The 27,458-nt window shown below is 47.4% G+C and overlaps 1 protein-coding gene across 1 annotated transcript; it reads left to right on the forward strand.

The window, feature by feature from the left end:
* DNAJC16 (DnaJ (Hsp40) homolog, subfamily C, member 16) lies at positions 1-27,221 on the forward strand. The gene is made up of 15 exons (XM_004678526.2): positions 1-109; positions 1,803-1,987; positions 5,537-5,603; positions 7,511-7,841; positions 14,767-14,951; positions 16,666-16,770; positions 17,475-17,633; positions 19,499-19,629; positions 20,121-20,304; positions 20,968-21,150; positions 21,294-21,370; positions 22,575-22,655; positions 22,760-22,858; positions 23,352-23,522; positions 23,973-27,221. Exons 2-15 carry the CDS (start codon positions 1,821-1,823, stop codon positions 24,355-24,357), a joined length of 2,325 nt encoding a protein of 774 aa, XP_004678583.1. The 5' UTR covers positions 1-109; positions 1,803-1,820; the 3' UTR covers positions 24,358-27,221.
* Positions 27,222-27,458: the final 237 nt, after the last annotated feature.

Raw genomic sequence — 27,458 nt, forward strand, 5'->3', positions numbered from 1 at the left:
CCTTTCCCCTCCCAGGCCCCGGCGAGTGCTGGTGTGCACCGGAGGCTCCGGCTCGGCGGACTAACTGGAGCACGGACGCCGCAGCCGGTTAGGCCGGTGCCCTTTCCCGGTAACTCCTTCCCGGCGTGACGCGCGGAGCCGCTGACGCGGCGGGGCCGGGCAGTCTCAGAGATCCTCTTTCAAGTCCTCCTCGTTCCGGGTTCCCTCTGGGCCGGGGTTGGGGGGCTGGGGGGTACCGAAAGACGACGGGCCCGGCCCAGGGCTCTAGGGTGGCGGCGGGGGCGGAGACCCCGCGGGAGGTCGAGTTGGGGCTGAGACCTAGGGCTTGTATCTGGGAGCGGCCGCCTGATTTAGGGGATACAGCCTGTGTGCGGTAGCCTACCTGTTGGGCAGGTTGCTTCGTGCCCTGAGGCCACCAGCACCGTCGAGCGGTCAGCGGGAGAACTTCACAACCACCCCCTCCTACTTCACCCCCTGCCACTTGGGCCCTCCTGTTGGAAGCTACTGACACAGAGTGTAAGGCGTAATAAGTTGCACTGCATGGTAGAAAAAAGTGATAAGTTCCACCTATTGACGACCCTGTGTTCTGCTTAACCTTTACATTTAATTCCCATAGTGATCCTTTCAAGGTGCTTGATTCAACCCCGTTTTATGAATAAGGACACTAGGCTTAGCAATTTTCAGTAACTTGCCCAAGGTCATGAACTGAGGGAGAACAGCTCCGGTTCTTGCCTGATTCCCCAGCTCCTGTGCCCAGCCGGTAGCTGCATCACCTCCCCGAGTTCAGCGCGCTGTGCGCGTTTTGTAGGACAGAATAGACATTCCCTTGTTTTAGAATTTTATTCAGCACCCCTTCAGTCCTAAACATTGGCCATTAGATTAATCAGTTTCAGAGAACTCTGGGCAGCATTTAGATGCCCACTGTCAAATCCACCACTGTTACAGCTCTGCCAACCTTAAGTAAGATGTCACATTAGTCACTTGAACCTTACAACTTCAGCAACCTATGTGAAGTCAAGATAAATATGGCCCTTAAAAAAGTCATTGTGTGATATCAAAGATTATAATCCTGGAGTGTCAGTGTCTGTGCAATGCAGCGTTACCTTGTTCATTAACCAATCAGGATTATTTCCCAAATCCACACATACTGGACCTCTTCACGTAGAAAATTAAATTTTTTCTCATCTGAGATTTCCATTTTTAATGATACATTGTTGATAATCAAAGAACAGCTTTTATTTTTTTGGTTCAAATGATGTAGTGAGAAAGAAGAGCTTTGAAGCACAATAAATTATAATTGCACAGTCCTTTGAGAGAATCTCACTTTTGCATTTGTACTTATTTAACTCCTAAGAACATCACAACGATCCCATTTTGTAATTTTGCACATGGTGAACCTCACTGATATATTCAGTACGAACTCAGGGAGTGAGAATAAGTGAAAGTGTATTTGCATTGTCGTCACTTGGATTTTCCTGTGATGTTTTCCCACATTCACTTATCATTTCTTCATTTCATTCATTTTTCAGTCATTTCCAAAGCTTTTCTGATTCGAGGAGTGTAGAGAATTGCTAGTAATTCTTATTGCTCACCTTTTCATCTATAATAGTTCTTTTTTGTGATATTCAAAAGCACAGCAAGATTGTTGATTTTAAAAGATATGATCAAACAACTTGACACTTTTCCTGCACAGTTTCTTTTGTGTGTTTTGTTGTTCATCTGTATATCTTATACCTTTACCTAAAAAGCAAGACTGTCCAGCTTTCTACCACTAAAACTTAATACTTCTTCAATTATTTCAGCTCTGGAAAGGAAGAGAAATGGAAGTGAAAAAGTTGAGCATTTCCTGGCAGTTCTTGATAGTTCTGGTTCTGATCCTGCAAATTCTGTCTGCGTTGGATTTTGACCCATACAGAGTCCTAGGGGTCAGCCGAACAGCCAGTCAGGCCGATATTAAAAAGGCTTATAAGAAGCTCGCCCGGGAATGGTAGGTGAAACTAAGAAATAGAAGTTTAATATAAGCTAAGCAGTTTTAGCAGGCTAATGGAGCCTAAGTTATACTTAGCTTTTATTTGTCTCTGTTTCTAATTCAATAAGTACATAATATATGTCTATAGTGCTTTTTGTGAGAGGGCTAATATTTGTGTTATTTTATCATTTTTAGGGATCAGACCCCAAAGCCTGTGTTACTGTGAAACCCCCTTCTGAGAATTCTTTGGCTTAAAGAATTGCCTCAGATACTGTTGGCAGATTTAATGTTAAAGTAAAATAGGTTGGAACTTTAAGACATATATGTAATTATCAGCAAGGGGTAAGTTACCCTTCCCAGGTTAAGTGATTCATAAAGCAGCTCTTAATGAGTGGTATTGCCAAATGATACTGTTCTCTAGCTTTTTAATTTTTAAGCCTTCCCAAAAATTTAAAATATAAACTCTTGCCCTCAATTTAAAAAAAAAAATTTAATATTTAGGAATTGAGCACATTCCTTTTAAAAATTACCTTTTAAAAATCATGGAATAGTCATAATTCCACCTGCAGATAATGCATAGAAATATGAAAATGTTTGCGAGTTAGCAGAATAGTAATAATTTTAAATGTGTTTTGCACACACACATGGTCACTTCCACCACTGCTTTGGGCTGCCAGAGTGGGTGTGTTGGGTGATAGAACAGGAGAAATAGATGGAACAGCACAGGCACATACACCTGGGTAAAGCAGCCATGTGCATGGAGATGGCAACCATCAGAGTTCCTGCCGCATGTTGGCCCCAGGTTCTGTGCTTTTTCTCTCACTTAAACTTCATAATTCCTTTCTTGGGGAGGAACCGAGCTCTCCCTGTTTGGGGTGAGGAAATCCACACTCAGATTTGCTTATAAGTCTGCGTTACCTCTCAGTCCAGTAGGTTGACCTACTGCACCAACAGGTAGTTTTTTGCTCTTTTGGTTTTTAATCACTTACCTATGTGGACAGAAGTAAGAGTGAGGGGGTGAGTGTCTGGGTGTGGAGGAAGTTATACAAGAGCAGAGCGACCATGCGCAGGTGACACGCCAGCTTGGGAGGTCCTGCCTGATTCTTCAGTGAGAGATGGATTTTAGTAGCAAACAGATGCAGTCAAGGTATAAGATAGGTTTAAAATATAATCTTACAACTACATAGATTTTTCAGACCATATGTCGTGAAATAATCCAAAACAGGTTATTAAAAACATAAACTCTAATTATGCATGGGCTTTGTCCAAGGGACCTTCTTTAGAGCAGACTTTCTATCTAAAACTGTGGGTCCCTCCATTCACTCAAAAGGTAGCAACCTGCATTTGAACAGGGTCTGGCCTCTGACTACATTTTTAAAAGCCAAAACAAGTACTTGAGTAAGTAAGACCTACTAAAATGTAGCTTTGACTTGTCTGTCTTCCAGAGCTGAAAAGGGTGTTAAGATATTAATTCAATGAATCACATGCATCTCTTCCTTAATTAGATTCTCTGTAGGAGTAATTCATCACTGTAGAAACATATAGTCAATCCAGTGAAAGTCTAAAATTTTACTTTACCTTTATATTTTCACAGTTGTGCTGTTTCCTGCTATTTTGGCTGTGGCAGTGTTTTATCACTGAACTAGTCTGTGTCCCTTCATAGTGGCTGCATGTGGTTTCATATCCGCTGGAAACAGCAGTGTTCTCTGGTTCGGCGTCTTAGAATGAGCTCTGGGATTAATGTTGCTTTGGATTCGTAATCCCTTCTACTCCGTTTTTACTACTCACCTGAGTGTCTGACTTCTTAAGAGCTTTCCCTGGGCTTGGCAAAGCTATTTGAAATGACTTGCAGTTTTATCATAGGTATTTTTCTTTTGTCATCAATTCCTCCCACACCGAGAAAAAGATGGCATAAAATTTGATTTGAACCAATCAAATATGATAGGACCAGTCACTTGAACAGTAACTTGGACTATCTGATACTTTATTGTCTACTTTTCCAGCCCTCATTTTTATTCCCTGAGAGGCAGCTTATACAGCCACAGCTACCGAAAGGAAGTCTTTGCTTTGCTCTGAAATGTAAAGGGCGTTGGTTCATGGCATTTTGTGAAAGGTTTCGTGTATGCATTGGATGCTACTTCCTAGTGCTGAGTCTCTGCTTCTCCAGATGTTTTCAACCTTGTGGCCTCTTCCTGCAATGAGGAAAATATTCAAATATTCCTTAGAAGCCAAGATGGTCTTAGGCCTTGGTTTCCTCTGCTTCAGACCTATGTTTTCACCAGCTGCCCTGGAGAGACTCCTCAGTTCAGTTTCCCTAGCAGTCCCTTCCTGCCTTTCTGCCCTGAGAATTCGTACACCAGCTCTTCATTTGTGTGAATGCATAATTTTTATCTTCTCAGCCTTTGGCCTAAGCTTGACTATTGAAAACACTTTTTTTTTTAATTTGGTTTATGTCATCCAGAAACATGCTTTGGAGGCCTCACCTTGTCCCCTAACATTCACAGCCAGGGTTAAGGAGTTAACCGAGATAAAGAGCCAGCTGCTTGAGGGTAACTTCTTTTTAAGAAGAATGTGTGGTATAATTCATTCAAACAGGTTCCGGTTAGAATAAATTGGTCAAATCTTACGTTTTCTTTCTAACCTGGGTGTACCTGGTGCTGTTTTTAGTAGTTCTTTGCTTCCCAGTGGATTATTTCTCATTCCAGAACCTTAGAGGAAATTTACTAGAAGTAGCAAAAGTGATCCCAATAAAGAGTAAGTTCTGTCATAGAGTCGCTAAATAAAATGAACATTGACAAGTTACCAATTTCCATCTTGGGAAGTTCTAAGAAAGTCAAACCCTACTTCTACTTTCCAGGATTTTCATCCCCCAAAACTGAAATCGGTGTCAATACAGAATAATACAGAACCGCGAGATGGACACAGTTCATTGCCAGCTGTGTAGAACAGCAAACGCTGGTTCTTACGGTAGTTGAAGTCACTACAGCACATAAGCTGTAGACTTCTCACATCTTAAAACGTGAAGTCACTGCCATGTATTCATAAAAGGGAAGCTCAGGCAGAGCAGGATAACCGGAGAATAATGGAAAGGCCTTTGAACGTCAACAGCAAGATACTGTTTGGAACGTGGTTGCTACTAGACAAATGTGTGGTACATCCTAAAAACGGCTGTGTCTCCCTGAGTCGCTAGAAGAAACACCTACGCTGGCAGCATTCTGACCTGGGTGAGAGGCTGCTCTCTGCGAACAGTGTCTACCCTTGAGCCAGCTGGCAGCAGGCAGAGCAGTCTGTGTAAAGACCCCTCCCCCCTCAGTGAGCGCTGCATGCTCACTGGGGTGTCTAACTGCCCAGCAGATGTGCTTTTGAAAAAATTGCCTGTTTCAAGCTTTCGTTTATTAATAGTCATGCGAGGGAACAGATTGCTTCAGCCATTTATTTTTAAGAAGCTGTCCTAACAAAATGGCCTCCCGTCTGCCTCTGAGGTAGTGAACTGCATGTACAAGGATGTGAATTGACCATGTATAAAACAGTAGACCCATTCTCACAGCCTCTCCATTTGTGTTTCAGGCATCCAGACAAAAATAAAGACCCTGGAGCAGAAGACAAATTCATTCAGATTAGCAAGGCTTACGAGGTATCATGTCAAACTGTGATGCGTCATGAGCTTCTGTGAACATGTCCCAGGAAATCAGTTTTGTAAAGTCCCCTCAGAAAGGGCATGAGCCCCCGAGGGAGAACATAGTCAGTCTGTTGAAACTAGTGCCTGACACTTCAGCCCTGGACAGAAACTGGCCAGTCTTAAATGCTTTGATGGGAATTACAGAATTACCCTGAACATGTGTCTCTATTTCCTGCTTAGAAACTTAGATTACATGTTTGCTTTTGCTGCTCATAAGTTAGAAATTTATATTAAAGAATTCCAGGCCAGTTTGCCTGTGCTTCTTCAAGTGGCAGAAAGCCACAAACACACTTGAACACAAGGTTTTCCAACATGTCGGCTTAAGTAGGTCAGTCTAGAATGTACATAAGCAGGCCCCTGGCCTCCTGATTTGTGTCGGCCAGTGCCCCTCTGCAGGTAGCGCTTAGCTCAGAGCACAGCACGTCGCCCTAAGACAGGCTCTCCAGGTTCATGTGCCAGAGTTATTTCACCACCTGCCATCATGGCTGTGGCAGACTGTCTGGCTCTCTGGGACCTTTCAGGGACACTTGAGTTCCCAGGCCTGCCCTTGTTTGTGAAGGGACAAAAGGCTGTTCTCCATCCAATCATGTCACAGAGACCTTTGAGGGCACCTGGAGTCTTTTCAGTAATGTTGGGGTATAGACCAATCAGATACTTTCAGTTGTTTTTAGGGTTCCTCTCAGTCCACCAAAGAATGAGAAAAAAGAGACTAAGGGGCCCCCATACCCTTCTCCACATATTCTATCTTCCCTGCCAAATGTTGCAGGGAAGAAGAAGGTGATAGAATTCACTGGAAGCAGAGTGGAGAACAGAAAAGGGGGATTTTTTGAAATGCACTGCCTGGTGGTGCAAGGGGTTGAGTCTCAGTGCTTTCAAGCTATCACCGTCAGCCACTGTGACATGGGTTTGGTCCCCGACCAGGGAGTAACCCATGTGGCACAGCAGGCCTCTCTGTCTCGCCCGCTGTTCCCCTCAGCAGTGTATTTCAGTGGATCTGCCTGTTCTGCTCCCCATTCTGTCTCTAGTGAATCCTCTCAACCCTCCACACCTCTGCCCAGCACTCTAATTCTGGTGTGAATAAATAAATAAAAATAAATCTTTAAAAGTAATATAATGCTGGCCCTCCCTGGTGGCGCAACGGGTTAAAGCACAGCACTGAGAATCTGAAGCCACTTCCGCATGAGTTCGATTCCCGCCTGCCCCGGAGGTGACCACATGGCGAGCCAGACCTCTCCTGACCCGCCCACTGCTCCCCTCAGCAGTGTACTTGGTCGATCTGCCTGTTCTGCTCCCCACTCTGTCTCTGGTGAAGCCTCTCACAGCCCCTGGGCCTCTGGCCTATACCCCAGTTCTGTATGCACAAATAAATAAATAAATCTTTAAAAAAAAAAAAGTAATATAATGCTGAAAGAAGCAGCAAGCGAGACGAAAGAGTTCGTCTGCCATTCCAAAGTTACTTCTAAAAGAAACCACGTCAGCCAACACAGAAGCCCTTAACTCAACTCTGTGGCTGAGAGTTTTTCATATCTTGGTTTGAATTACCACATGATTCAACTGAGTTGATTTTTATACAGTTGATCCCTAGTGACCAAAGTTAGGTTTTGTTTGTTTTGCTGATGTGTTTTTAGTCTTATGACAGCTCAAAATCTTTAAAGCCAAGATGAGCATAAAGACCTAAATGTCTGAAGTGTTTCAGTCTTGAAACACTGAATGTTTCTATTGAGAGAGTTGTGGTTTGTTGAATGGCTGCGTTTAGAATGGCTAATTACACCATAGTTCATACATTTATTTTCTCCCTTTGTCTTGCAAGCTGCTTACAGGAAAGGTCTTTGTTTTCATTTCTCTCCTTTCTTCCTTTATAGATTCTTTCCAATGAAGAGAAAAGATCAAATTATGATCACTATGGAGATGCTGGAGGCTACCCGAAGCAGCAGCAGCAGCGAGAATATCGCTTCCGCCATTTCCATGAAAATTTTTATTTTGATGAATCTTTTTTTCACTTCCCTTTTAATTCTGAGCGGCGGGACTCAATTGATGAAAAGTATTTATTGCACTTTTCACATTATGTGAATGAAGTGGTTCCAGATAGCTTCAAGAGACCCTACCTCATCAAGATCACCTCAGACTGGTGCTTTAGCTGTATCCACATCGAGCCGGTTTGGAAAGAAGTTGTTCAAGAACTAGAAGGTTTGGGTAAGTTCATTTTATTCATGGAAGGTGTTTGTATGGGAGAAGACGACTTTTATAGCCTAATTTTATGGAAGTTCAGGGAAGGAAGCAGTTCATGTGATTTCTCTTCATAAGCTAGTAATGACGTATTTTCTAGGAACATGCTTTCAGAAAGGGGAAATGTCATAAGCCACTTTCATTTTGCATTACTAAATTGGGGCTTTATCTGTGTAGATTCCTCACTTCTAGTTGGGCCTCATGAATAAGAAAAGGAGCTTAAAATTACTGGTTCAACAAAGCAGCCTCAAGCATCAATGGTACTGCTGGTAAGAACTGTAGATTACTTTATGGTGCGTGTGATTTCACTCTACTCATTCGCTAGGATTGCCCAGCAGTCCTATTCTTTGAGCAACACAAACTTATGTTCTCATAGTTCATGAGGTTAGAAATCCAAGATCAAGGCGCCAGCAGGTTTGGTTACTTCTCAGGCCTCTGTCCTTGGCTCAGAGACCATGCCTGCCCTGGTGTCTGTACCTGGTCATCTCTGCACTGTCTGTGTCCTGCATCTTGGATCACTACCAACCTAGTGACCCCCTTTTAAGTTAATTACCAACTTGAAAACCCTATCTCCAAAACGGTAACATCCTGAAGTGTTAGGGTTCAACATAGGGATTGGTGCAGGGCAGAGGGACACAGCTCAGCCCCAGCCCTCTTATGGTCATGAGTTACCATTCTCGGTCACATGGTAACTTTGTTCCTGGTTACCACTAATGCCAGGGAAACTTTCGTGTTCCAGTTATTTTAATAACTCCAAAAGGTTGGAATTATTGGATGTGTGTGTGTTTTCTAGGAAATAGCAGGCCTAGTCTTGAGTAACCAAAAAGGGAGAAACGCAGCCATGGGGACTCAATGGCGTGGACTTCCTGGAGGGAGTGTCCACTTAAAACTAACGGTTCTTTTATTCTAAGGCAGAAATTTTCAACCTGTCCTTCGGACAGGAACCCAGATTTGCCACAGTGTGTTCCTGCAGTTGGCTAAAGACCTTTTTGGAAAATGAGGGAGTCAGCACAGTACTTCCCAGCAGGTGCACAGTCAGTGGTGGGTGCTTGCTGTTGGTGCAGAATGAAGCAGCGAGGAGTTGTGATCTGCTGGGAGCCACCAGATCGAAAGGCTATAATTGCATGTTATGCCATGCTAGCCGAGGTGGTGAAAACTGCTTACTCGCTTTGGGCTGAGTTGACATTAAACTGAACATAAATCTGAAGTCATTGCGTAATTTAGGATGGTAATGATTTATACCAAAGTCAGATGGGAGCCAACGCTGTATTTTATTGTATTGTGTGTGTGTGTGTGTGTGTGTGTAAGGGTGTGTTTAGAATGCTGTATTTTAGACATGCAGGTCAGAATGTGTGAGAACACAGCTCTGCAGTGGCTGTCGCAGACACGGTAGTCAGACAACACCCAAATGTCAGCTCTGTGTCCTTGGGCAAATCACTGAACCCAAGTTTGTTCATCTCCAATGACTGTGGTCATATCAAGCCATTGGCTTTCTTACGAAGATTAAATGAGAAAATTTTATATTATGAGCCTGATGAATATATTATTGTTGTTAAGTATATTATTAATATATTAACTTCTCATTGATAATAAATAAACCAGAAGCAAACTAGAGAACAGAAAAGGGGGATTTATTGAAAGGCATTGCTGGGGTCTCCCTGGTGGTACAAGAGGTTGAGTCTCAGTGCTTTCAAGCTGTCATCGCCAGCCACTGTGACATGATAAATATATTATTGGTATATTTAATAATAAGTGGGCTTTCTGGTTTACCAACGTAAATTTTTGAAAGCCCCTTTTTACATAAACTCCTTCTGAAAAACTTTCTTCAATGTACTGACTATCGAGCTCTGACTTTTGACTTACTTTAACTAAGTCTTGAAAGGTGATTGGAGATTGCCTGGGTGGGAAATGAAGGCGTAGCATTGCAGGCAGGGGAACACCACAGCAGAGAAGCAGAGGGCCCTCCAGGTGAGCCCGCAGCAGGTTGCGACCTGGGCACAGGTAAGACAGGAGGAGCCTGCTGGGAGCCAGTAGCAAAGATCCTTCCAGTGCAAACCACAGAAGCCGGCCTGTTTCACTGTATATAGTAAAGCCCAGAGGTGATTTATGCAGGTTCCAGACCTAACCCAGAAGCTACCTGCTAAAACCATCAGGACAGATTGAGGAAGGTGAGGGAAAGGCAGGAATGTTCCTAGCCCTGGCCAGTCAGCAGCTGTTGTTGGTCTGAACTAGGGCCGCAGGCAGACAGCAGAGAGTTCAGAGGCTTGTGGGGGAGCCTGGCTCCTGTGGACCGTTTGAATGTGAGAAACAAGGAAGAGGAGTCAGGATAGACTCCACATTGCGATTCAAACTGCTAGATGGGCAGGGAATACGGGGAAGAGTTGCATTTGGGAAAAAGAGGTGCCGAATAACAAGTACAGTGTAGACAAGCTCGTGTAATATCCTAAAAATAATATAAATGTGCTGCTGGTGATAATAAGTTTTGTAAGTATTACGCATCTGCCTCGTGCACTGTCCAAGTATTGACTCATTCAGCTGCAGCCCCGTGGGTCAGGTGTCGCTGCTCTCTGCTTTCACAGCTGCCTCGACACTTTCTAGCGCCTCGTCAGGCCCCACAGTTGGTGTTTGGCAGAGCTGGGACTTGAGCCTGGGCAGTCTGGCTCTGCATTGGCGTGACACTGTGCTGCCTTTCAGTGTCCTTAATGTCTGATGAAGGAAGATCTTGCTATTCTTTCGGGCTGTTGTGCTGTATAATCCTAATAAGTCGTAACTCCGATGACAGAGGTGGAAGGGGCTGGATTTAAACCCAGAGAAGTTGTGTTTGCGGCGTATTCAGCCCAGTCCTCCATTCCACCCCAAGGCCCCAGGAATCTAAATGCATTAGGTTCTCTTGGTTTACAAACCATACTTATTCTTCAGAACACCCAGATGAGTTGGAATTGCTGACAGTCAGGTTCCAGTTGGTTCCAGCCGGCTCCAGTTGGGCAGTGTGGAGATGAGATCCTCTGCTCTCAATGGTCACCCCCCACCCAGGGAGGCTGCGCCACTGTGGAACAAGTTTCCTTCTGAGTTGACACATCAGCCAGTCTGGGGACACTAGGACATTATCTCAGAATAACACAAAAGCCCTGGATTGTCGTGTGTGCACAAAATAGAACAGCTCTCCCCAGAGGAGAAAGCGAACAACAACTTGGGTGGAATCGGCTGTCATGTCACTTGCAGGAGCCTCCAACACTCAGACAACCCCGCTGTGGAGGGGGCCCAGAAATAGCACTGCCCTGACCTGGAGGATCTGGCCATCTCATGTACCTCGAACTCACACAGCACGTTTACAAAGACAGAGTAACCTAGTGCAACAGAACAATCGAGTGCAACAGGAGTAGATGACAAAAAATTCATTCCGTGTTCTCAGAAAGCTGTTTTCTTGATGAACTTTTTCAGACACTAATGATGTTTTAAGATATTTTTTATCAAGCATCTCAGTTGATTATATTGTGCTGAGTGCTTGGTGTGATGTCTCTCTTTTTTTTTTTTTTTTTTTTTTAAGATTTATTGTGCATACAGAACTGGGGTACAGGCCAGAGGCTCAGGGGGGCGGTGAGAGACTTCCCCAGAGACAGAGTGGGAAGCAGAACAGGCAGATGGGCGAAGTTCACTGCTGAGGGGAGCAGCGGGCGGGTCAGGAGAGGTCTGCCGCACCATGTGGTCACCTCCAGGGCAGGCGGGGATCAAACTCATGTGGAAGCGGCTTTAGATTCTCAGTGCTGTGCTTTAACCCGCTGCGCCACCAGGGAGGGCCGGTGATGTGTGATATCTTTATACCCCGAAGTTACCTAGCGCAGGAGATTTAATCTCCCTGTTTCACAGTTGAGGAAAGTGAGGCCCAGTGCGTAAAGGAGCCAGTGGGGGTCACAGTGTGCCTAAGAGGCAGTGTTGGGGTGCAGAATTGACCTCCACTCTGTTTTACTGCTGCTTCAGAAATAAGTAAAGCTGGTCTGTGGGAACTCAGGCTATGGTACCGGGGCCATGCCGGTCCCCTCAGTGCAGGAGGTGCCTGCCTCCGACCACCAGCACCAAGGTTAAGGGCCTTGAAATCGAGTCTCTTACTAGGGACACCCAGTTTGGATGACCACGCCATGATGGTTCATCATGACTTCTTCTTTTTTTTTTTTCCTAAGAATTTATTTATTTATTTGTGTGCACAAGAACTGTGATACAGGCCAGAGGTGCAGGGGCTAAGAGGAGTCACCAGAGACAGAGCCAGAAACAGAACAGGTGGGTTGACTGAAATACACTGCTGAGGGGAGCAGCAGGTGAGACAGGAGAGGCCTGCTGTGTCCTGTGGCCAGGGATCAAACTCGTGCTACAGTGGCTGCAGGAGAGCTTCATGGTGCTGAGACTTAACCCTTTGCGCCACCAGGGAGGCCCTCATCTAGAGGAGGAATAGTCCTCTTTTGAGGAACTGCTATGTATGGGCCATTTCCTTCTGCTCAGGGCAAGGGTTTTCCGGCATACTGGTGAGGGGAATTTTTTCTTCTGCTTTAGCCCGATGTCCTTGATTTTGGTAATTTGCTTCCTGACAGGTTTGTGTTGAGGCAGATTTGACAACAGTGTTCTCTTCCAGTTGACTTGGTACTGTCCCTGAAGCCATGTGCAGGAGTGGAAGGAATGAACATGTGTACACACAGGGGAGAGGGGAACAAGAATTTCCCCAAAAAATCTTCAGTGAAGATTACGTCAGGGAAGCAAATAGGATCTGGCATCTCTGGGCAGAGGCGTGACTTGGTGGTGCTTAGTACTGTACAGAAAGACCTTTCAGCGCCTCCAAGAGGTGCCTTAGCTTCAGAACATCCCGGCTGGACTCTCGTTCTGTGTTGTTATCAGGAAAAAAACCAGGAAAATCACTTCGCCTAACTCTGTCTTGAGTTGGGTAGCAGAGGGTAGGCTGTGTGACACCCCAGGACCTGCCTTTCCTGCTCTGGAGAAACGCCAAGGGTGGCAGTCAGCAGATGTGTCACGTCTACTCAGCAATTTTTACTTTCGATATTAAGTTTATGACCCTGCCATTTACTCGGCAGTTCCATACTTAGAATTCATCAGTCAGGAGATGATCCCACAAGGCCGCAGGGAAGATTTGGCACAGGACGCCCGTGAGACAATCCTTATACTGGTAAGAGCTAAGGATCACCAGGGCGCAGCCATGCAGGGCAGCGGCCCAGCCTCGGGGTGCACCTGCTACAGCCAGGCTCTGAGCTGGGCTCAGGACACCCCAGGCCTGGCCTTCCTAAGGCTCACGTTCTAGCAGGAGAAAACAGTACTGGACAGCAGGGGAATGTCTGAGGAGCTGAAGGTGGTAGGTACTGTGCACAAGGGAGGGTGAGCGAGTGAGGGGGGACCCCGAACGCAGGGAGCACCAACTTCAGATGTGGCAGCTGGGCTGGCCACGTCCCTTGGGGCATGCAGGTGAAGAGCCGGAGAGGAAGGAGGCCTGGGGCCAGGGACCCCGTCCCAGAGGCCTTGTCGGCTTTTGTCAAGATTGTGAGCTTTATTTGGGAAACAGACAGTCTCTGCAGGCGTGGGCAGAAGAGTGACTGAGGTGCTTGCGCTGGAGAGAGGCCCGGTTTCTGTGTGGAGCACAGGCTGTGAGGGACAAGGAGAAACGGTAACCAGGTTATTGCAGCAGCCGGGGGAAGCCTCTGAGGGGAACACAGGAAAGAGAGAAACGGTGATGAATCCATGGTATACTTTGAAAACAGGCTCAGCGAGACTTGCCGACAGATTGGATGTGGGGGGTGAGAGACGACTTAGGATCCCAGCCCGACTATGGAAAGGAGGGAGCTGCCACCCAGGGAAATGGAGGAGGTCTGGGCGGAACAGATTTTTGGAAATCTTAAGTTTGTGAAGCCTGTTAGACAACTAGGGAAAAGAGTATTTGCCAACTATTAATATTTACTGTTTCTCTGGTGTTGGCAGAGAAACCAGCCCCTTCAAATGTGTGTATTGAATGAACAAGAAGTTGCTTGGGGATTAAGTGAAATGAGTGTCAGATTACCCCTGACACACACATCTGCATATTTGTATAAGGGATGGTGTAAAACTAACAAAACGTTAACCGTGGTTATATAGCACCAGCTTTTGAGTGTTTTAACTTCATTTATTTTTCTGACACTCTATGTTCTAACATCTTATATAGGTCTTATATAAAAGGGAGCCTTGCTCTGAAGGGTAAGACTGACCTTCCAGCCTATCAATAAATAAACCTGTTTGTTTGTAGCCACTGGCAGATTAGTGAACCTTGGGAATATTTACAGGTTTTGTTCTTTTTTTCTTAATATTTATTTATTTATGCACACGAGAACTGGGGTACAAGCCAGAGTATGAGAGGGAAGAGAATTCACCAGAAACAGAGTGGGGAGCAGAGCAGGCAGATCTACTGCAATACAATGCTGAGGGGGGCAGTGGGCGACACAGGAGATGTGAGTTAGTTCTCTGACGGAAATCGAACTCGCTGCAGCGGCTGCGACAGCTTCACAGTGCTGCGCTTTGACCCGTTACACCACCAGGAAGGGCCAGATCTGTTCTTTATGACTAAGAGCCCTGAGAAGAGACTGCTGCCCTTTCTCTTGGAGGATTTCCTTGTGGTGTACTCCCCAACTTAGAAATAGCTGCTAAGAGAGATGAAGACTTGTAGCTCTTGTTACCTTGCAGATTGCTCTGCAGAAAAACTGAACCAAGTTAGAAGCCCAGCCGTGAAGAGTGCTGGCTGGTCTGTTAGGAAAGCGCTCTCCCCTCTAGGCTGGGACCTGACTTCCATTTCACAGGGTAAAGTCACCTCATGTTTCCTGAACTGCGGGGCACAGAAGGGCCTCACAGAGGACTTCCTGCTTTGCAGGTGTAGGAATCGGCGTGGTGCATGCTGGGTACGAGCGACGCCTGGCCCATCACCTGGGAGCACACAGCACCCCCTCCATCTTGGGAATCATCAATGGCAGGGTTTCCTTCTTCCACAATGCAGTTGTCCGTGAGAACCTCCGGCAGTTTGTGGAGAGTCTTCTTCCGGGAAACCTGGTGGAGAAAGTAAGTGCCGGGCCAGTGGAGGGGCACCTGGCTGCACGAGCTGCCCATCCCTAGGCCTGCTCGCTGTCCTGAATGCTCTCTGCCATCATCTCACACCTGAGGTGCATTTGAGTTGGGCAAGCTATGTATGCATTTAACGAGCTTCTCAAACTAAGTCACTGAAATGTCTGTCAGAGGCTGAAAATGGGAACAGCCAAAGTAGATATCTGGACAGAAATCATCTGTTAGTAACCACGGCAGATTAACACAGCCACAGGAATCTGAGCCTAAGTGACAGGGACTGTGTTCTGACGAGAACATTGGATCACAGTGTGGCATGAAGGATTTTTTTCCAGGTGGTGGATTTGTTCACTGAAAGATACTTTCCCGCTGAAAGTATTCAGGTTGTTACATTTGGTTATATATTATATGGTCCTGTCTACAGAAGACACCAGGTTCCATGAAATCAAAGAGTATTTCCGAACATTCAGAAAATACAGTGATGCAACAGTATGAAGAAAATTCACAACAGTCAAGCTAAAGAAGCCAGGCACCAAGTTGCTCATACTCCTTTATGAGATTTATATTTAAGAAGCATGTGGCTTTCCCCCCCAGCATCTCGGGCTAGAGAGCAGAAGAACCAAAGCAGGATTCTTACTTTGCTTTCAATGATTTGTTCCTTTCACAGCCCCAGGGAGAGCAAAATACAGACATATTTCTACCCGCCAGGGTCACTGTCCTGGCAAAGTAGTTGTTGGCCTCAGCTTAAAGGAAGTTGCCAGCCTGGGCGGCCCAGGCTCCTGAGAGGAGGGTCCTGAAGTTCTCAAACCTTTACAAAGTATTTTCTCCGCCAGGCACCGCGATACATGTTGAGTACACCTTTCAAGGGGCTTCCGCTTGGCAGGTGATTGTTTCCGGTACTTTGTGAGCCCTCCCTAGAGAGTAGGGGGAGGACCCCTGTTCTGAGTTAGACAGGTGGGGACGAGTCCCAGGCAGGCAGAGGCGTGGAGACAGGTGCAGGCTGCCGTGTAAGGCCTGGGCTGTCGGGACTCACCTGGAACCTCACCTGAGGGGCTGCGAGGGCTGCCCTTTGAGGAACACAGCGTAGCGCACAGCCAGGGAGGTGAGCACAGCAGTAAAGCAACAGGTAGAGGCTTTATGTGGATCATTCACCTTGTAAGCTTTTTAGAACTACTGTGAAAAATTTCTAGGTAGAAAGTTGATTTAGTCATGTTTGTGACTAAACATATGTTCTTTCCAGACTATTTTCAGGCATAAACAGCACGAAATTCAGATGACAATAATGATACTGTGTTATGCCTTCGTGGGGTAGGCCCAGCTCACTTTTATGTAAGCCACGTTGCGCATTTGTGTATTCCAGGCCATTTTAAAAGCACATCAACGCATCATCAGCTGTGGGTTGCTAGGGGAACGAGTGTGCGCTTTAGACCTAAGCAAGAACCAACTTTGACACTCAGCTTTTTTATAATATATATGGTCGTTTCAGTTTGAAGGATGGTGATTTCAGTCTGTGAGAGCTGGAACAACTGAAAATACAAAGTCAATCTGTTTTTCTAGTGTTATTCAAATGAAGATAAAAGCAAAGAGGTATTCTGCATTTTTTTTTTAACAGAACAATTCTTACACATAGATGATTTGGTGTAACTTCAGGCAGCGTTACAATACAGCGATTAAGGATTAAACACTGACACGAACATCCTATTTTCCATTTAAGGTTACAAGTAAAAATTATGTCCGATTCCTCTCTGGCTGGCAGCAGGAGAATAAACCACGCGTCCTTCTGTTTGACCAGATGCCCGTTGTCCCACTGTTGTACAAGGTACTTTCTATGGTGGGGTGATGTTTTCTCTTATTTTGGTGGAAGAGCTAGTAGCCTGATTGTCTTTTCTGGAAGAGATTATTCTCCCACGAATAATGTTGCAAAGTAGACATCTGCTTTGACCATCATGCTGAGCACCTGCTGATGTCATCCCTGTGCTAGCATGTTCCAGACACACAATGATAGCGTGTCCAGACATTACGCATGTGATGTTGAGAGAAGCCAATGACGTAGCTATTCTACAGACCCAGCACTGAGTTGAGTGACCACTTATCCAAGGTCTCGCCACAGTGTGATGAATGTACAGGTCTCTGGAAGCCACTCTGACCTCACACCTGCCCCCTGAACAATACTGTGCCCTTAGATGGCACTTCTAGTACATCAGGTTGCCCCAGTGACCTGAGATGGAGGCAGAAGTGTCCTGCCCAGCCCCAGGCACAATCACTGCCATCCTACGCTCCCACCTCCCACACAGCACAGACCCCAATAAGACAAATCTTGCTTGTCCATGAATAAAGGATTAGCTGTGTTTAGCTTTGTGGCGCCTTTTTGTGCGTGGAATACACAAGACCTCCTACAGGTGTGCACAGGTGCAGAGTCCAAGTGCAGAAAGAGGGACACAGAAGGCGGGTCTCCACCCGCTGCTGCTGTGAACAGGTCACGCTTGTTTTGTAACCCGGATGCTTTCTGTGCTGCCCTGACAGTTGACCGCTTTTGCATACAAAGACTATTTGTCCTTTGGCTACGTGTGCGTGGGCTCGAGGGGGGCAGAGGTGGTGATGCGGCAGTACAACGTCAACTCCTACACGCCCACCCTGCTGATCTTCAAAGAGCACACAGACAAGCCCGCCGACGCCCTCCAGGTAGGCAGGTGCCCTTGCCCCTCCTAGTGTAGCTCGGCCGCAGAGTAAACGCAGAAAACTGAACAGAGCAAGCGGGGGAAGGAGAAACTGGTTTGAGTTTTTTTCCTTGAGAAACACAAAGTGTGAAAACAAGTTTGTCTTTTATCTGTCTCGATGCTGTTTCACGAAAGAAATAATTGACAGAAAGCAGAATGGTTGTCTGGGCGCAGTGGGACAGCAGGAAGTAGGGAGTTAGCGTTTGGGGGGATGACGGTTCTGGAGGTGACGGGCGGTGATGCTAGCTGGACGGTGTGAAGGTACTTTGGGTCAGAGGATTAGACACTTACAGCTGGTTAAATGATGAATTTCATGTGACATATTTTACCACAGTAATAAATAATCTCTATATCTCTTGTGGACCCCTGTTAGAAAATAATTTCTTCATAAAACGAATTACAAAGACAAATGTGAATTAAATGTAAAACCCTAGTAATAAAAATTCAGAACTAAGAAAGCTGGAGGATGCATCAGTAACTATTGACCTTAGGATGGACAAGGGCATTGTGGGAAATCTTGCTGGAAATGTATTTTTTTTTTAAGATTTATTTGTGCATATAGAACTGGGGTACAGGCCAGAGGCTCAGGGACAGCGAGAGGCTTCACCAGAGAAAGTGGGAAGCAGAACAGGCAGATGGACAAAGTACACTGCTGAGGGGAGCAGCGGGCGGGTCAGGAGAGGTCTGCCACGCCATGCGGTCACCTCGGGGGCATGTGGGAATGGAACTCATGCAGAAGTGGCTTTCGATTCTTAGTGCTGCGCTCTAACCCGCTGCACCACCAGGGAGGGCCTGGAAATGTATTTTTTAAGATTTATTTATTTATACATACAAGAGCTGGGATACAGGCCAGAGGTGCGGGGGTAAGAGGATTCCTTGGAGACAGAGAGGGGAGCAGAACAGGCGAATTGACTGAAATACACTGCTGAGGGGAGCAGCAGAAAGATAGGAGAGGTCTGCTGCGCTATGTGGGTCAGCTCCATGACCGGGTATCAAATTCATGCCACAGTGGCTGTCAGTAGCAGACTTCTGTCTCCCCGCTGCTCCCCTCAACAGTGTACTTCGTCAGTCTATCTGCTCTGCTCCCCACTCTATCTCTGGTGAATCCTCTCACCATTCCTGCACCTCTGGCCTGTACCCCAGGTCTGTATGCATAAGTAAATAAATCTTTTCTAAAAAAATTTTTTAATTGCCCTCCAAGTACTATTTTATCTGCATTACAAAATTTTTAAGGTTATATTTTCTCTAGTCATTCAAATTTAAAATGTTTTCTAATATCTGATACTTTTTCTCCTTAGACCACTAAGCTTTTCAGAGTGCTTCTTAATTTCCAAAGATGGTTCACATCTTATATCTACTTCTATAGGAAACTGTGCTCAGAGAACCTGATAAACCTGTGTTCAGAGGCCTCTGAAATGTGTGTGTTAGCAGTAGCATCACACAGCCGTGTCGTTTGTCTCTTGCGCTTAGCCGCATTGTTTTCTGGTTTGCTAAAAATTTTTCACTTTGCTATAAATCTTAGATGGAAGTAAGTTTGCCTAAAATTCAAAACAATGAATTTCTTAACTGCCCCATCAGAGCAGTATATAGCAATTCTACAGCAGAAAGATTTTTCTTTTAACCTGAAATAACGTCATCATTGCTTTCAGCCCTCCGTTGTTGAAACAGGCCACCACAGGCTTATTTTCCCAAGCATCTCTGATGTATTTGGTCATATTACCTTAGCCAAGGCCATAGTACCATAGCCTGTCATTTTTATTAAGCTGTAAGTTAAACCCACCTGCCATGAGAGGACAGAGCAAAGTCAACTGTTTCTTTTTTTTCCTGCAGGCCCGGGGTATGAAGAAGCAGGCCATGGAGGACTTCATCACCCGGAACAAGTACCTACTGGCAGCCAGGCTTACCAGCCAGAAGCTGTTCCATGAACTCTGCCCCGTGAAACGGTCTCATCGACAGAGGAAGTAAGGCCACGGCTTGGCTTGTCGTCCCTGTAGAGGGGCCGCGTCTCCCTGAAGGCCCCGTAAACATCTGCCCTGTGATGCTCCCACCCCGGCCCTGCCTCTCTTTCTCCATTTCTCTTTTCCCATAACTCTTGTCCCTCCCTGTCACTGAGTCAACTGTAGTCTTTACCCGCTGAAATATAAGTTCCACATGAGCAAGAACGCCGTCTAGCTGACCTAGCATCTAGTAAGTGCTCACTAACTGTTCACAGGAATGAACAGTTAGACAAACTCCACTGCAACCTCTTGGTTGGGGGAAACATCATCCGTCTAGAAAAGGAGCAGGTCATGAATGCCGTGGAAACCTCTCACTGGAAACTTCCATCCGCTGGCTTTGATGAGCCAGGTGTATTCCCTTGTCTAAGATGCGCTCCTGGATGTCTTCGCCATCCCGCCATCGCATGCCCCGCCATCAGGCAGGCTTTGAGGTCTTCTCCTTTGTCGTTGGGCAGGTACTGTGTGGTGTTACTCACTGCCGAGGCCGCCAAGCCAAGTAAACCGTTTGAGGCCTTCCTCTCCTTTGCCCTGGCAAACACCCAGGACACAGTGAGGTTTGTGCACGTCTACAGCAATCGGCAGCCAGACTTTGCCAGCACCTTGCTCCCTGACAGTGATGGTCTACAGGGAAAGGCAGCGGTGAGTCGAGGTTCTCTCCTGACCCCAGCCTCTCCGTGCTCGCCATAAACGTGGCACAGGTAGCTGTTTCCTGCTCCCTCGGGAGTCTTGAATGCAGAATCCACGTCGTCTCTGAATCCCGATGTGTAAGCTTCCTCTTAAAACAGTCTCTCCCTGGTGATCGCACACCGGGACTTTCAGCCAGGGACCTTCACAGAAAGCATCTCTCGTTAGAGTACAGCTCAAGGCTCAGCCTTCCCCCAGTTGCGGCCCATGGCTGGCCCAGTCTTGCAGTACCAGGATGTAAAATCTCCCAGGGCTGCCGGTCATTTGCCTTGTAACTTCACTTTCCTCTATTCCTGCCCCTCACTTCCTCCTAGTAGAGCTTCCCTGCCTTGCCCCTCCTTTGTTGAAAGGCCTAAAGGCCTTATCTCTGTCGCTATTTGGTAATCGCGGAAATGCTCTCTTAACAACAGAGGTTTCCTTTACCAAGTTTTCAAAGCCTAGTAAGAGTCAGCTTCCAGTCAGAAAAATGGAGCTCATGTGAAGATGTTTAATCCTCCCGTGTGTGTTGGGGCTTGCTGCTGACTTCACCAGGCCCTGTTTCCCAGCTGCCCTAGGAAAAAAAAAAAAACCACCAAACTATGGTAACATAACCACGTAATGCTTCTCCTCTGCCCCCAGGTGGCTATCCTAGAAAGGCGCAACACTGCGGGAAGGGTGGTATATAAAACCTTGGAGACGCCCTGGGGTGGGAGTGAGAGCGACCAGTTCACCCTCCTGCGTTACCTCGACCAGCTGCGGAAAGACCCGGCTCTGCTGTCCTCGGAGGCCGTGCTCCCCGACCTGACCGACGAACTCGCCCCTGTAAGCTCGTGGCCCTGGGGAGGGGGCCCCGGGCCGGACTCGAGAGTGCCCAGCCCCACCAGAGTTCCCACAGCACGCGGCGGGGTGCACAGGACTCCCCTCCAGGGCTCAGGGGCTCAGTCATCATCTGTTTTCTCTCATAGATCTTTCTCCTGCGCTGGCTCTACTCGGCTTCTGACTACATCTCAGACTGCTGGGACAGTGTGTTTCACAACAACTGGTACGCGTGTCCTAGGCTGACTCTTTTCCTTTGGGAAAAGCCCATCCTTTCGACGTCAGTGTATCCTCAGCACAGGCAGGCAGGAGAGTGTCTACACACTTTCTACCACTCTCCTTCTTCTTTCTTTCAGTAACTGCACTTTTTTTGTATTTGCTGATGGGCCCTTTCCCACTGCCTGGGGATAAAGAATTGCCCCAGAGCTGCCCTTCCAGACGGTTGAGCCTGGGCTGTTCTCTTCATCGAGGCCGCTCTGGTGCCCAGCATGGACCTGCCCCACATGGACCCAGTGTATAGACGACAGGGTCAGTGAATTTATGAGCAGGGAGGGAGCGCCCACCACTCCCGATCATTGAGCTGCTGCAGTTCGGACCCCGTCCCATCCCCAGTGTGGTTCCCACACCCAGCACCACTCCTGGTACTCCTGGAAAACGGCAGGCCTTGGGTGAATAAACTTTTGAACACTAATTCTAGAAGAAATCTCAAAAAATCAACTTTTTCTCCCTACCCCTCCAGGCCACATCTGATTTATTCTGACCCCCCCCCAAAAAAAATCAAATGAAAAGAAGCCATTCCATAGAGCCTTTAGTCGCCATTCGCCGCCTGAGCATCAGAGTAGAGTGTGCGTTCATGCTCGCTACTTCAACCTCTGCCCCTCACCCTGCCTCCTTTCACTGACGCTGTAAGCGCAGCCTTTTGCCCTGAGATTCAAAAGCCAGTGTTCAGAATAAGCCATCTATACGGCCTCCCTGGTGGCCTAGATTAGGTTAAATCTCAGCGCTTTCACCATTAAGGCCTGAGTTCGATCCCCGGCCAGGAGTGACCCACGTGGCGCAGCAGACCTCTCCTGTCTCCCTGCCGCTCCCCTCAGCAGTGTGCCTCAGTAGATCCGCCTGTTCTGCTCCCCGCTCTGTCTCTGGTGAATCCTCTCACTCCCTGCACCTCTGGCCTGCACCCCAGTTCCTCTATACAAAAATAAATAAAATTTTTTTGAAAAGCCATCTGTGGATTAAAACAGGAAAATGTGCTTTCCTTACCACCATGCCAGAAAGCCTATTTAAGTGAAATTAGAAAGTTTATTGGCATGAAAACGTTCTGTTTTGAACTTTTGTTAGTTTGAGCTGAAAAGAAAATTAAACTAAAATCACCAGTTGACACGTCACATCAGCCTGTGCAGAGCTGACCAGAGTTGGTTCCCTTCATTTAGGCGGGAAATGATGCCTCTTCTGTCCCTGGTCTTCTCCGCGCTCTTCATCCTCTTCGGCACTGTCATTGTGCAGGCGTTCAGGTAGGAGCCTCTGGGGCTTCTCGGCGACCCCTCACGCATAAGCCTCAAATCTCCATGGTGCTTCATACTCTTTTTTTGGTAAAACTTCTTTCCTCCTATTTTAGTGACTCAAATGATGAGCGAGAGTCAAACCCTCCAGATAAAGAAGAAGCCCACGAGAAGGCCGGGAAGACTGAGCCAAGCTTCACCAAAGACAGCAGCAGGTTCTAGCAACCCCCCACCCCACCCCCCGCTCAGCATGGGCCCACCAGCTGTTCGCCTATAAAGTGGGTCCAACGCCACCTGCAAGGCCACTGGTCCGCCCTCAGGGAGGCGTCGCAGTAGGGAAGTCGCTGCTGAGAGCAGAGCAGACCCCTCGCGCCCGGGCACGGCCTCTGCTTCTCTCTGCTCAAGCCTTTGGTTTCTCAGGCTGGAGTCTGAGTATGTCAGGGAGATGCTCGCTGAGCAGAAGCAGAGAATGGTCGTCACCAGAACTGTCAGTGACCGTCATCCTGTCCTAAAGCTGCCTCTGTCCCAACCAAATGGTAGGGGCTGAAAGTGCTCCGCGTTCTGGGCTGGCCAGCTCACGCCCCCGGCCCGGCAGTGTGTCAGGCCCAAGGATATGAAGTGACGTGACTAGTCTGGTTAGGACATAGCATTTTCTTTCGCTTGTTCCTTTTGAAAGTAACATCTTAATTCCTCAATATTTCTCCATAGCAAGATTCCTAAAAAGGGCTTTGTGGAGGTCACTGAGCTCACCGATGTGACGTACACCAGTAACTTGGTGCGCCTGAGGCCGGGTCACATGAACGTGGTCCTCATCCTGTCCAGCTCCACGAAGACCAGCCTGCTACAGAAGTTCGCTCTGGAGGTCTACACGTTCACGGGGTAGGCGGCAGGGGTTTCGGGGGCGGGAGCGCAGTCAGGTAGAGCAGGGCCGGAGGGAAAGAACGGTCTTTCCTCTCTGACTAGAAGGGGCTTTATCTGTGCGGATGCTGACCATCCTCTTTCCCACCCCAAAATCTCAGCCATCGTGGGGAGCCTCTCCCCCTTGACTTCATGTCCTGTTGTCCTATTGACAACAAAACTGAGTTCTGTCTTCTCAGCCCTCGGGAAACCAACTTTTGTGCAGCTGCGGGTATTTACCTGAACCCGGAGCAGCGAGGGCCCCCCAGCAGGAGATGAGGAGATGGATGAGTGCAGGCATTGTGGGCGGGTACCCGTCAGTCCCCTCAGCAGCCCTGCATTTCTTCTGTATTCAGGCCCCATCCAGGGCAAAAATGTCTGTTCCTGCAAATGAGTCAGGAAACGTGCTAACACTCAGTCTTCTTCCCGCAGGAGCAGCTGCCTGCACTTCTCCTTCCTGAGTCTCGACAAGCACCGAGAGTGGCTAGAATACTTGCTGGAATTCGCTCAGGATGCCGCCCCCATCCCCAACCAGTATGACAAGCATTTCATGGAGCGAGACTACACTGGCTATGTACTGGCTCTGAATGGCCACAAGAAATACTTCTGCCTCTTCAAGCCCCAAAAAACAGTTGAAGAGGAGGAAGCCATGGGGTCGTGCGGTGGGCATTTGGGGGATGCCCGGGGGAAATCCTCCTGTGGCCTCGGGTCCGGGCCCATCAAAGGGAAACTGAGCAGGCTGTCGTTGTGGATGGAGCGCCTGCTGGAAGGCTCCCTGCAAAGGTTTTATATCCCATCGTGGCCTGAACTAGACTGAGAGGGTTTCTAACAAGACTTGAACTCTTCAGCCTTTTTAACGGGTTCCTGTGAACAGGTATTTTCAGGACTCAGACTATCACAACAGACAGAGTATAGATTTTAGGTCCTTCTTCTAGAACACTGGCTAGAAGAATCTTCCTTTGTCCTGTCCTAACCTAGGAGTGAACACCACCACAGATTGAATTCCCTAGATGAAATATTTTCCTTTGGACTTCTTTTGTTTCTGCCCTGATTTGAATGCCACATATTTAAGCTAGGCTGCTCATTCCTCCTCCTCCTCGGTTGCCCCCACGGTGTGCTCACACCCCCATTCTGTCTTCTGGGGGAGCAGCACAGGGCTCAGCCTTGCAGCGGTGGACCCTCACAGGCTGGTGTGCTGGTCCCCCTGCGCCCCGACAGCCCCCCCACAGCCCAGCAGTGCTTCTGCCACATGCATGCTGTCCCCAGGGAACCGCCCAGCAGCTTCCAGGCCCCGCCTCTTGAAAGAGGCCTTGCTCCAAGCGATCTTACATATGAAGGTGTTTCTGGTAGCAGGTTGTAAGAGTCTGTCTTGGGAGTACCCCATCACAGTTTGTCAGCCCCTGGTTCAAAAGGGTCAGGGTGAGTGGGCGTTCTGCACGGGAAATTTCTTCCCTAGAAAAGAGGGGGAACGCTGAGGTGGCTGAGGGACCCCAGCGAGCCTCCCCTCGGCTGCCTTTCCAGCGTTGAACCACGCCAGGTAAGCTCAGTAGGCAAGAAGTACTGTATTGACTTTGAGCCATTTTTGTGTGTCTTCAGATGCCTTTCTGCTTCTGTCAACTTTAGGGTAAGGATATTAGGAGCCATAACTTGTAATCTTGTTTTTTGAACGTAGAGATAAGCTGCTCTAAGCCCGTCGACATTCACCTAGAGACACGTTCTTCCCACCTGCCGCGGAAGCCTCTCCACTCCATGGTGTCTCATTAGTAAAACGCCAGACATGTCTTTGTATCAAGGAACTTACAATGTCTCAACACTTGTACTTTGAGCACTGCTACCCCCTGAGTTCTGTATCTTCAAGTCCTCTTTGTGACAAGTGAACCAAGACTTGTTCTAGACTCCTGTTTTGCAAAAGGCTTGCTTCGAGCTTCTGGCCTCTGTTTTGATGTCTCTGAATTGTTTTCACCCTTCACTTAACAGCCGCTTTCCCAGTGACAGGGTCTGACCTGTCATCTGCACCCCAGCTTGCTGAGCTCCCCAACTCCAGGCCGGATCAGACCAGCCAGTTAAGAGTTTCCCTTTTCTCTTTCGGGCAGAACAGCCCCGTTGGAGTTTGGGGGACCTTAGGAGGAGTTAGTGCAAACATCATGGCAAACCCCTTTTGTCAAGTGAAGCCTCAAAAAGCGTCAAAATGGGACGTGGATTACTAAGTATTTCTTCAGTCACAGTTGCTTTAATCTAAGCCATTTGGATCCTGAATAACTTAAACAGTGAGCTAGAGTACATCATCAATTATCGGAGGCCGGGAATTTCACAGACTTTGTAGTTTTACTGTAAAAATAAAGAATCATGCCAGGCTTATTTCTCCGCAGGCTCCTCTAAAAACAGACGCGGCCTCTGATCGCCATGCTTCATGGCAGCCAGCCCAGTGAGAAGTGATCAAGGAATTCAAGTGACTCCTTGAGAGCCAATCCTCAGAATTGTTTCCTGGACCTCTCGTGGCCAGGTTATTTTATGATAGTGTTTTTGGCTAGTGATAGGTTTTAATTTCTGATACCAGTGGGATTCCCAAAACCCATTTCTGAAAACCAAAAACTCCCCAGAGTTGTTCATTTGTTTAAAAATTTTATCATTAAAATAAAAAGTCCCTCTGACAGTGTACCTCCCACTTTGTCCTAAGAAAGGGAAATGCTAAGATTGAAAGCATTCCTGGTGAATACTTGGGCCCTAAAGGTCTTGTGCAGAGCATTTGGGGTGCTAGTGGATCGGTCCCCAAGAGAGCTTTCATTTTAAATCAAGTCAGGTCCACCCAGCCCTCCCCTGAACATCATTTCCATGAACTCGTTTCCTTTACTTTTGTGTCAAACACGCGAGTCCTTGTCACGCTCAGCCAGTGCCGCCGCCTGTCCTGTGAGGAGTCCCAGGCTGCTTTTGGCTTTCACGTCCTTGTGCTTGAGGACCCTGGGCCTGAACGCACCGCTGTGCGCAGAGGCGGACGTTTCTGGTGGGTACAGAAAAGGCAGCATGTTCAGCAAGTGGGGAGTGAAGACGAACTCAAGACGCATCTTTGCAGGAGACGCACCCGCGTGAAAAATAGTCTCTCGCCGCCGGGTGTCGGTCGGCACAATCTGTGAACGCAGGAGTGGCAGCTTCACCTCAGCAGCGGGTCCGAGACAAGTCTGCCCCGGCCTGTCTCATCTCACCACCATCCCCTGATGACCAGGAAGATGTGGGGATGGCTTTCACACAAGAGATTGATTTCTTCCTCACTCAGTATATTGAAATGTTTCCCCAATAGATAAGACATCACGAGCCGAAGGTGTCTTAACGTGGTTTGCTTTGGGAAGGACGCTCGATTTGTTTTTGTTTTGAGTAAAATTCTCTAAAAGCAGGTGCACAGCATCCTTACCGATGACCTGCTGCTCAGGCCTGTCCGCCGGACGTCATTCCTTGAAAACACAGCAGAGCTGCTGCCAATTCTCTTTGTTCCATTTGTCAAGGAGGGTGATTGTGTTTTCAAGATGGATGTGAAAAGAAGGTGAATATTTTGCACTTTTGATACTCAAGAACAAATAACCTATTTGGCAAATGGTGTCTTTTTTATGTTGTTTTGTTTTGTATTGTGAACAGGCACTGAAGCTGATGTTATTTTAAGATTATTACAGACTGGAAACAGAAATAAACTATTTTAATGTGTGATAATGATGGGTAGCTTTTGCATTACAAGACAAGATTTGGTCACGGGCACATCTACAGAACTGAACTTGCCTGTAACTCAACACATGCGTAAGATGAGCGCGTCCGAACTGCAGATTTCCAAGCACAGCCGTCACGGACGCTGTAGGCTGTGTGGGCTGGTAGAAGAGGCAAGGGGAGGGCGTGGAGGAGGCGTCCCTGAGGGGCTGCTGAGTCCCTGGTGTC

This window comes from Condylura cristata, unplaced genomic scaffold (genome assembly GCF_000260355.1).
Source record: "Condylura cristata isolate star-nosed mole 26May11 unplaced genomic scaffold, ConCri1.0 scaffold00008, whole genome shotgun sequence".
Classification (NCBI taxonomy): Eukaryota; Metazoa; Chordata; class Mammalia; order Eulipotyphla; family Talpidae; genus Condylura; species Condylura cristata.

Excerpts from the sequence above, each read along its gene's own strand:
- DNAJC16 (XM_004678526.2), top strand. The coding sequence starts at position 1,821 with ATGGAAGTGAAAAAGTTGAGCATTTCCTGGCAGTTCTTGATAGTTCTG. Across the intron at positions 5,604-7,510 it reads AGATTAGCAAGGCTTACGAG|ATTCTTTCCAATGAAGAGAA; the intron begins GTATCATGTCAA and ends CTTCCTTTATAG. Across the intron at positions 20,305-20,967 it reads GTCTACAGGGAAAGGCAGCG|GTGGCTATCCTAGAAAGGCG; the intron begins GTGAGTCGAGGT and ends CTCTGCCCCCAG.